Source organism: Strigops habroptila, chromosome 3, assembly GCF_004027225.2.
Source record: "Strigops habroptila isolate Jane chromosome 3, bStrHab1.2.pri, whole genome shotgun sequence".
Lineage (NCBI taxonomy): Eukaryota > Metazoa > Chordata > Aves > Psittaciformes > Psittacidae > Strigops > Strigops habroptila.
The window spans coordinates 65,419,182-65,429,928 of record NC_044279.2 but is presented as its reverse complement, the minus strand read 5'-3'; the positions used below and the strand labels follow the sequence as shown (position 1 = coordinate 65,429,928).

General features: G+C 39.0%; 1 protein-coding gene across 2 annotated transcripts in view; it reads right to left on the bottom strand.

The window, feature by feature from the left end:
• Window positions 1-5,585: 5,585 nt before the first annotated feature.
• The window catches only part of DCP1B (decapping mRNA 1B), a 46,974-nt gene continuing 41,812 nt past the window's right edge, over window positions 5,586-10,747 (bottom strand). For both annotated transcript variants that reach the window (XM_030480606.1, XM_030480607.1), the window contains exons 8-9: window positions 9,107-9,355; window positions 5,586-7,268 (exon numbers count right to left, since the gene is read on the bottom strand). In XM_030480606.1, the coding sequence (XP_030336466.1) occupies window positions 7,188-7,268; window positions 9,107-9,355 (330 nt within the window). In that variant the 3' untranslated portion in view covers window positions 5,586-7,187. The remainder of the gene's footprint in view (window positions 7,269-9,106; window positions 9,356-10,747) is intronic.

Genomic DNA, 10,747 nt, shown 5'->3' with positions numbered 1-10,747 from the left:
TGACAAGAAGAGCCCAACAACTTTTCTCTTTCTATCACCTCCTAAACTGGTATTTTATCTCTGAAATCTTCCCATTTCATGAGTTGGTTTCTTCAAGGTACGCACAGCAGCACTTGCAGAGTATCTGCTTTGCAAAGCCAGGTCTGCTTTGACTGCCTGCCAGTATCTCAGAAATGAGTGCTCACTGCCTTCATCTTTGGCCATCTGGCTGGTTCGATGCACTTGACACTGGAGAACATTTGTCTGCTGGATTTGGCAGCCCCCCACAGTGAGGAATTAGCTTTCTGTTTCTTCTGAACTTTAATGCTCTCTGAATTTCTGCTTTTATAAGTGAAAGTTTAACTGAACAAAATCATGTTTCTTCTCTGCATTTCCATCTCCTTGCTTCCTCTTCCAGTTTCTGCAACTTCACTTCTGTCCCCACAGGTGAGCTGAAAATTCCTGGCTTTCACTTCTGTTTAGAATTATTCACTGTCCTTTCAAAGACCTTACTGGATTTCTTGAGTACATAGCCAGCATTTCTCCATACCTCTCAGTCAAAGGAGTTAACCGGAGACTCTTCATCTTCTTTACGTCTTATTCCTTTTACCCTTCCCTTGAAGCCTGTGTTTTAGGATGATCCCTGCAGAGACTTTTCTCAAAGAGAACAAAGCTTTCATTTGTTATAGCATTCATCATCTCCATCTTTGGTCCTGCTGATATTGTCCAGACATTCCTAAGTTGTGACATACGTTTGGTGGGGTGTAATCCACTTGAAAGTAGTGATGGCTTGTGCTTGCTCACATGGCAGACAAGGGCAAACATCTCCCTGTGAGCAATTGCTTTGGAGGAATGAGAGGTGGGGATAATAGGATTTAGGCAGTGGTAGGAAAGAGGATACAGAATGTCTGGAAGCACTAGGTTTTGGCCTTCAGCTGTAGAAACAGGGGAAGCGAAATTAGTATCACAAGAGGATGAGACATCAGGGACAAGCGGCTGATCCTGGCTGCAAACGCACCTTTAAAAGAGGTGGGAACTTTACCTCTGTCGCCACACTGCAAGCTCTAAGTATGGGAGCCCTGGATTATGTTACGTTACTACAGCCTGACAGCTCCTCTAGTTCAAACCCCTGGCCACAGGTCACCGCACCCATGGGAGAAGCCAGGTGAGGTAGGTTGTCCTTGATAAGAACCTGAGAGGGGAGCCTCAGGCATAAACCCCCCCACAACTTCTTGTATGAATGTGAAATGCAAGCACTTTTACTAAGTGGTAGGTCTGGGGCTACTGCTGTAAGTGGAAAGAAGGCGGCTGTTAGCGAGTCAGGCTGCTAAGCAGCAGTAAAAATGAAGGAAAACAGAGCTTTTGTTCCCAGCCTGAGTAGCCTTATGCTGGGAGTGCTGCCAAGAGCCTGCACGCTCCTTTCCTCTCTCCCTCTAAACGTTGTATTTACAGACAAGTGCTTGAAGAAAAACACACAGGTGGGTAAGTGACACAATAATAGTAATCACTCCATTTTAGTATGTTTCAGAAGTAAAGTATCGGGTGAAATATGGTACCAGTGGCTGTACCCACAACGACATAGTGTAACAGAAACGTGCAGCAGCATGGTTCAAGGCCATGAGTAGCAGGTCTGCATTGAGCACATGGCCCTGTGGAGCAAGGTGGCAGCACTTGGGCAAGAAAAGTGGTAGTATTGATGGAGGATCTAACGATAGGACTTGCATCCCTCTCTGTACACAGCTGTACAGCAGCAGCTGTAGGACTTTGCCATTGTTTGCACAGATCCCTCATGGCGTGAAAGCAGGCTACTCTCTTGCTGATAGTAAGATGTCATCCTTTCTATTTCTTGACTTTCATTTAGTCACCACATGCCAGAGGGTTTTTTCTTCTGTCTTTATTGACTGGTGGTATTCGTGCAGACACATTGTTCTGAAGGCAGAGCTTACTTTGCTTCTTGTGGAATTTGTGTCCAAATATAGTAAAAAGGGCTTTTAATTAATGTATGCCCCAAATGGTTTCAAAAATGTATTTTTTTATTCCGTGTATGACTGAAGCTGCTGCTCGCAAAAAAATGAGTAGTGACTTCCTATTGTGTACACCAGCTGTTTATTCTAAATTTGTTCTTTGGAAGTTTTTATGATGTTGCTCACCTTTTAGAAAGAAGAACCATGGAGATTACTTGCAACTCAAATTCTTTCTACAACAACTATAAAGTAAAAGTGTTCGAATACAGACATACTTTCCCCAAAAGCTATTCTTTAAAATTACTGAAAAAATATCATTTTTCCTCCTCTCCCCTTTATCTTTCCAGTGCTTATTTCCTGCTTGTTCCAGTAGTTTTTCAGCTACACAGACAAAAGCAATCTGGTTCCTGCATTCCACATTCACTTCCATGCTGGACAGATTTGTACCTGAACAGTCTGCTCAGGCTTGATGGTACAACGTCCATTAAATTTAAAAAAAAAAAAAAAAAAAAAAATAGGAAGGGAAAATTCACCCAAACATCTGCTGTGTTGTGAGCAAAGGTAGGGGCTGACTCTGATGTCAGTACTGGTTCAGTACAAGATGATGGTGGTAGGGAAGATGTTTGCAAAGGCTAACTTTAGCCCAGCCAATCTAATCTCCCAAGCTAAATTAGGTTTGCACTGAGTGTCTCAAGAGGATCCTGTCTTTCCCCTGGCTCTGCAGAGAGCCTGGAGAGCTTAACCTCATGGACAGTAGTTACCCTTCATGAAGGTATCTGCAAACACTCTCATGGATTTCCATACGGAGCCAAGGTAGGGGATAACAACAAAGTCACATTTCAATGTGGCATCGTCTGAGTCCTAATGTCAGCGAAGAGGCAAAGGCCTTTAGATCACAAAAGCTTCCAGTCAGTTTAAGGCAGTACTGCAACTCAAGTCTCCTGCCTCACCTTCCTCTCCCCACATCCCACACACTTATCCGCACAGCTGCGTGCCCGTCTGTATACTGACACCAGTGCCTGGCTGCAGCCCACTGGACTCATCTAGGTTAAAACCAGACTTGGCATGGAGGGATTAACCTGGGGTAATTCTGCTGCAACATATTTTACCATGTCTTAATCAAACTAAAACAGGAGAGAAATAAAGGGCAAAGGAAGGAAAGAGTGGTGGGGGAACAGGGATGAGCAGCTAGGAGTGGGTGGCTGGGACAGACTGCCTCCTCAGCAGCAGAGCCAGCTTAAAGCGTTTATAAAGCTACAGCCTTTGTTTCTGAGGTGTCTTGCAGAACCACATTTTCCTCCTCCAGTTCGTATATGCCAAGCTCCCTCCTCCTATATTCCCAACTCAGCTGCATAGAGATTTACGTCTAGAGGCCAGAACAAGCTTGTTAGAGATATCCGTAGCAGTATGGAAAAGGCAAGGACATGTAATAGTCTCTTAAAAGTCCTTAGGATTAGCAGTAAAGTTTACTGTAGGTTGACAGAGGATTAATTTTTAAGTGCATTATTCATCTTCAGGACTGGAATTTTGCCTTTTTCTAGGTTTCAGGGATCCCTCTGGGTAAAGCTGCCATCTCGTAACATCTTTCACATTACAGTCTCAAATGCTAACTGAAAAAATATCTTTTAATTTTGTCTTTTCCTCAGCAAAGATTTCCAAGTTTGCTAAAATATTAAACAATTATTTTAATAATCTAAAGGGACAAAGACATCTCAAATACCCACCACTTTTACGACTGAAATTCAAAGCTCAACACATTCTAAATAGGCTGTCAGAGGAGATGAAGCATCCTGCCTATTCATCTGCATCCTGCTCCTGGAAAATTTTATTTTGCTGTACAATTTTAATTACCCAATTTGCAGCTACAACAAGGAGTAAACAGAGGAGCAACAGAGAGCTAATGAATAAAAATCAAATTAAGGACCTGAATTTTCTCTGAGAAAAGATTTGGATGCCTTCACTGAATATTACGGATTTAACGATAAACACGGAGAGAGATTATACTTAAGTATTTCACTGATTTTCTATTCCTTGTCGTCTCATTCTAGTTTAGTAGGTGTGGAATTTTCTAAGGAAGTGGTCAGTGGTTAAGTGGAACTACACTGAAAGCTAATATCAATTCAAGGCTGAGACTGGGATTAATGTATAAAGCACTGCTCCAACTTCTGGAATTCTTGTTAAGGCCCCATTTACGAGATATTTATTCTACTAGAACAACAAACCCACCCCCTCCACTCCCCCGCCCCCCGCAAACAGCAGTATATTACACAGACGATTAAAAAATATTACACATGCATACTGTGGCAACATCTAAAGCAGAGTTAATGTGTTCCTTACATACCTTCTGATTTTCTGCTTGCTACCTTTTCTCCTTTTTCAGATTAAAAAAAAATAATAAATAGGCCTAAAGAAAGGCAATCTTAACTGCTGTGGCCTCTCCAAAGGCCTTGCTAGCTTGGTCTTCTAGCAGTGTCTTAAAAATAACATAGTAAAACAGGGAAGCCAAATGTTCAGAACCACTCTAGTATAGAGGTGAGCTAACAAAGCCGAAATAAACTTTTTGGTATCATGCACAAAGGTGGCTGCACAAAGAGAGAGCCCGAGCTGATAAAAAAGCTATTAAACAAAACACAATACCAAAAGCCAGAGATTAATTTTTCAGTATTAGGTAAGAATCCTCCAGCTTTTCCACAGTACTAGAAGGCTCTGACTATATTCCTGGAAAATGCCTTTTTCTGAGACGCATTCTTCAGCTTGCAGAAGAGAGAAGAGAGAAAGGGGCATGGCACAGTTCTACACTCCAGTATGACTCCAAGCTCACCTCTCCAGCTCTCAAACACCTCTGAAGAAGCAGATCCTGCCATCTAAAAGGGAAACCTAGACAAGAAGTTTGTCTTCATTTCTCAATAGAATTCCCTCACTACTTTTCCTCTCCTGTTAATTGTCATAAAATTTAGTTTCTTTTTGAGCTTGTTCTATCTTCTTACCTTGTACTAGGTAGGCATGCAAGTCAGCTAAAATAGCACTTCCCTTCTTTATCAACTACCCTTCTTCACTCCATAAAGGACAAGTTTATGCCTCCTAAACAATCCCAGAAATCCCTTATAGCATAATACAATAAGAGAAGTCCAACTCCATCAGTGTTACTTGGTGTAGATGTAACCAGAAGAGAGGGCAATGAGAAGAAACCCTGAATTAGCTCTTTGTCTGCTTTAAGATAAGCCTCAGCTTGCCAAGCATCGTGCCAATACTACTGTTGTCATAAGCAGCAAGAGTTAACAGATGTTTTAAAAAATATGCCTTTAATTTTTGTAAATGCTACATTACTCTGAAAAACAGTAAATACGGGTGGTTTTAAAATTCCTACTTGGTTTTTTGTAAATAAAAGTTTCCTCCATGATTAGAAAACCTATCACAGCCACAGCTCGAGATGCTTAAGGATTATTTTTACCCACCAATTACAGAAGTTCTGTGCCAAATGAGGTCTTAACTATGTATCCCCATCATCTTTAAATTGCACTCTCAGGTAATCCTGCATCACAGACATGAATTATGCATGTATGTAGTTTCATACAAACTCTCTTGTGTAGATTCCAATTTCTTCCACACCAGTATATTCAGAAATAATACCAATTAACTCAGTACAATCCCATAAACTTTAATGGCTACATAAATTATTATGGCTACAAGATTAGAATTAGGACTTGCTATCTTTAAATCTGCCCTTCCTGGTATTTGCTCAACATGTTCTTTTCACTGAATCTAAAAGAATCATAAGATTTTGGTAACAAAATGGAACTAGAATACAACTTGCTTTCTACAAGCTACTTCGTGTGGGAAAAGTCTAGCAGTTTTGTAGGTACGAGTCTCTTGGCGTTATTCACTTGACTATAAAGAAAGTAGCTCTTGACTTTTCTTTTTAATATTGATTTAGAACCTTTCGCAAGGAATGTGAGCACTAGAGAAAGGCCACATGTAGGGGGGTGGGGGCAAGTGCTTGAATCATTACAACTATACTAATCGAAACCCGCATCCAAATTTACACTGAAGAACCTTCACTACTGAAGCTACTGAGCTGTGCCTACACCAATGCCCATAGTAAAGAAGAGTGTATACTCACTTATGGAGTACAGATTGGGTTCTCTGCACCCACAAAAGAAATGCCTCCTCAGCAACAACTTTTGGTTCCTAACCTGTACTAAACTGGCACTTCAGTAGCAGATGCTAATAAAAATTATACGTAAAATTTACCTCAGTCATTTATTCTAATTGATTTAAAACCTTGTCAGTCTTCTGACAAGTGTAAAAACATTTTAAAGTCATACAAATACATATCACCCAACAATTCTAAATACATAGTCCACGGTACAATAAAATTAAATCAGCACGTAGTAGGGAATAGCTATTTTATTTTCTTTAGAAGCGGATCAATGAAATCACTGTGCTCCAGGAACATACTAAAAAAATTTAATAGGAGTTTTACACCAGGTAGCATTCCCCTTAACAAAGTTGTACATTGCTTATCCAATATGCAGATTGCATCTGGAATAATACAAACATGAACCCAGTGCCACCCCAGAGCTATGCTGATAGCAAGTACATTCACAAACAAACCCTCCCCCCCAGTTCCTCAAAACACCCGCAGAGTCCCGTTTCTACAGCTAGCTAAAAATATTCTTGTTAAAATAGAAAAAGATTTTTCTACAAAAATTTGGGGGAAAGTCATGACATGTCATCTAAATTGCTTTGCAGTCAGCTGAGTGCGATGATAGCTCAGCCTTCCCAAGACTTTCCCTTCCGAGATGTCACTCGGGTTTTTACGTTCCTAAAAATAGTCCAACATTGCCACCATGTGGTCAGAGATGGGCACCTTCAGACGTCTCGGAGAAACACGTCAAATACCTAGTCAATGAACAACCAACCACACTGCAAGTAAAAAAGGAAGCTGAATTCTGAGAACTGAGCCCTTATGCAAGGAAACCAATTCTAAGTATGGACCAATATAAGAAAAATAATTTAAGATATTTTGTTATTAAGTCTTCAGTATCGTGACGCTCCCCTCCCTGAAGGCACAATCCGTTTTCGCTCACTTCTTTCTCAGTACAGCACGTACTTGCCAACCAGCAAGATCTACGTGTATGCAAAATGCCTAAGACCATTCATTTCTTTAACCATAAACGTACTTGAAAATTTGAAAACCTTTTTCCTAGAGTTCAGGAAGATACTGAATTTAAAAATGATCTTTCACATAGACTTTTTCATTGCCGCCTTTCTCACGCTGAAGAGATATGCTTCATAAATAATATTTAAGAAGTTGTCATCATTCTGAAAAACAAAACAGGTAATTGTTAGTGCATGATAGGTGTTTTGAGTAAAGAGATTAGAAGGCTTCTCCATTTCATGGATCAGTTACTTTTCATCCTTATTCTATTTTTGAAAGTGAGCAATAGGAAGGCTATTTCCTTTACAAAAATATGGATTATTTCCAAGCCTTGCTATTAGCCTTAAGACGAACTGGACATGAATATAAACTTCACTGCAGCAAACATGACTGTATCTCTATAAGAAGTAATGAGCATACATAAAGCAGATTTTCCAAACTCACAGTGGATATAACTTCAGCCCTCTATTCTTACATGATAACACGAAGGTGATACAACCCTGTAATTTCTTCTCTTAGCCCTCATTTACCTAGGGACTTCCTAAAGTAGTTTCCTTCATCAGGTCAGTGATAATTCCAAGCACGTCTGAAAGAATAGTGAAACACCCTAGGGTTTGATCCTATACTAAATCCTACCTGGGCAAATCCTTGCATCTTGTTTAGCTCTTTTAGAGTTAATGCTCCTAACTGATGCTGCTCCTTTTCCTCTGATGCTTAACTTTTTCTTTCTGCAGATCAATTTGCAAGAATGGGTAAACCCACATTAAGAAAGAATGTCCTAAGTAGCTCATATAAACATATGAAGATAATTAAAATCAAGATACTATTTGAGAAAAATCAGGAGCATCCAAGATCCTAGTTTTATATAATGGAAAATAACAGGTAAGAAACTGGCAGCAATATATTTCTGGGTAATTTAGTTAATCCCAACTACCACCCAGAACAGTAGGGTCAAATGTACATTTTGCAAGTACAGTTTAAGAGGGTAAAATCCAATTTTCCTTGACCAGATTCCTTTTGAACTTCATATATGGTTTTACTACTATCCGGATACTCCAAGTGTGTAAAGACAGGATAAGGCGATAATTTTATCTTTTAATCCCAAACTAAAAATATAGGGGAAAAATAAGAAAAGCCTTTAATTTGCTAAAGATACTGTTTTCGTTCTGAGTCTATGACTTAAATTGCATTTTAAGTAACTTCAACATTCCAATAATGACTTTTATTTTTATTCGAAAGTCATACAAGCACATAGTTTTTGCCTACAAATTGTACCCTTAAACCTGTGCTTTAATTCCTTGTGCTTTGTAGGCAGGTCTTTAGTTATATAATCTCCCCTCAACTTCTACTCTTCAGATATTCATCACGTGCCAAGTTAAGGAAAAAATATTCATAATCACTCATACCATCCCAGAGCAGTAAACAATCATCTCATACATAACATTGTTAGTGTTTTGTCACATTTAAACCTGGAAAACTACAGCAAAAGGAATTTTAGCATTTGAACTAGAGAATTGCATTGAATTAACTGAACTAATATATTTTTAGGTTATCTAACCCATATTTTAAAGTTGCTCAGAGTCATCCTGCAATTTTCATTTCCCATCTGAATTCTTCTTACTGCTAACATGCACCTCTGAAATATTTGGCAGCTAGGATAATCACCCATTATTTATTCTTAGCTAAAAATATAATAGAGCTCTCTCTGGCTCACAGGTTCACCTAACAAAATTTTCAGTCACCTTTGTTCTTTTCCATCAAATTTTTTCTTTCCTGAGCCCAAAATCAGATGCATTAATCAAAATGCAGTTAAGACAGCAGGGTGCAAGGAGAGGCTATCACATCCTCAATCTATGCCATAGTGCTCCTTTCACACGCAGCCGTAAGCATATATTTTAATTATTCATTTAACCTCTAGACAGACAGATGCAACTGATCACAGGGTGCTTTTATCAAAATGGGTACCAGGATTTTAAGCAAAGGAGAATTCTTGGCTCTTTACCTGGATCAGGTGTAGAAGTGTTTCCTGCAGCTGCATCTTCGTCATTGAGCTGCTGTTGACCACAGAAGGCTCTGGGTTTTGCAGTGGCAGGAGAAGGTTAGCTGAGCTAGCAGCAGGTTCTTGGTTTGCTGCTGCTAACTGCCCACTTTCATTTGCTTTTGGTGGAGCAGATGTGGACTGAGTGAACACCATGGGGGACATCAACAAAGTAGGAGTCACAGTGGCAGGAATGCGTTGAGGTGAGATTACCTGTCCATATAAAAACAAAGTCATCAATTTAAACCTATCATCTACTTTATTCTACGGGAATAAAGATGATGAAAACTGCAGACTGATTGGCAACAGGTACAGAGACTTCAGTTACATGAAACTCCAGCTCAGGACCACCTATATGATCTATTTACAGATTAAACCAGCTTCCACCCAATTTGAGATTGAAGCATTGGATTCAAGTGTGATTAAGTCTGACAGGCAAATGATCTTAGGACAAGAGCATTTTATTACAAAAATCAGACTACTATCAAATATCACCACTCTTATACAATGCAGCTGTAAAGTCTTCTACATAGGGACAGTAAGTCATTAAATTTAATCTTTGAGTATATACTTACATGCAAATATCACTTTTAAAGACAAATCTTTCTATCTAATATCAGAAAGTATTTTCTAATTACAACTTCCAAATTACTTTATAAATATATATATAAGTATATTTTTTTTCTTATTATTTTACTTAAGGAAAGGGGAAGGAAAATAATAGAGATTAAGTGATTTATCTAAAAAGTCACAGTGAGCTAGTAGCACTGTCAGAACTGACTCCTAACCAACATGCAGCTGACAAAATCAAAAAGGCCCTCAAAGAGAAGCAAAACCTTGATGCTGCAGTAGTTCTGCAAGTTCCCTCAGTATCATACCCATGCCAACCTGCAAAGATATGTGTCAAAGAATTTTTACTTTTAAATTTTGCAAAGCATCTTGGAACTGTAAAACATGCAGAACTAGCAAATACTATCAGATGTAATACACAACATAGTGGGAAGTTTATTCACTCAGTTTGCAGATATTAGAGCTCTCTCCAGGTAATTATAGTAATAAATCTTAATCCTAATCAGCAATCTTCTCGCTGTTCAAGTACCCGATCTTTTTTTCACAGAACAGAACATAAAAAGCAATTGATAGGAGCTCACCAAAGCTCCTCTCTTTTGGACTGGAGCATGATTTATTGCTACCGTATGAAGGTGAAAGGCTACTGAACCACTCCACTCTCTGTCCCGGGTTACATTTCAGTTTTGAAGAAAAATTAAAATTAACAAAATAAAACTGAGGTTTATCTCCCAGGTATGCAAAACAACGCAGTTTAATATTAAAGAACATTCATATTTTGGTAGTTTGACTTACTCCTATATTGTTCTACCCAAGACATTTCTGAACAATGTTAGTCAGACTACCGTACAAAGAAAAATAGAATGAAATGAGGAGGACTAAGATCTCATGCTGTTTTACACAAAATTTAAGGAAGCAGAAAGACCAGGGGTCAGGGAAGACTCATGGATATCAGAAAGCATGCAATATGCACCCAATACAAAAATATCTCAGTTCACATTTTAAACCACGACAACACATTAGGCAAATATTGCTTCT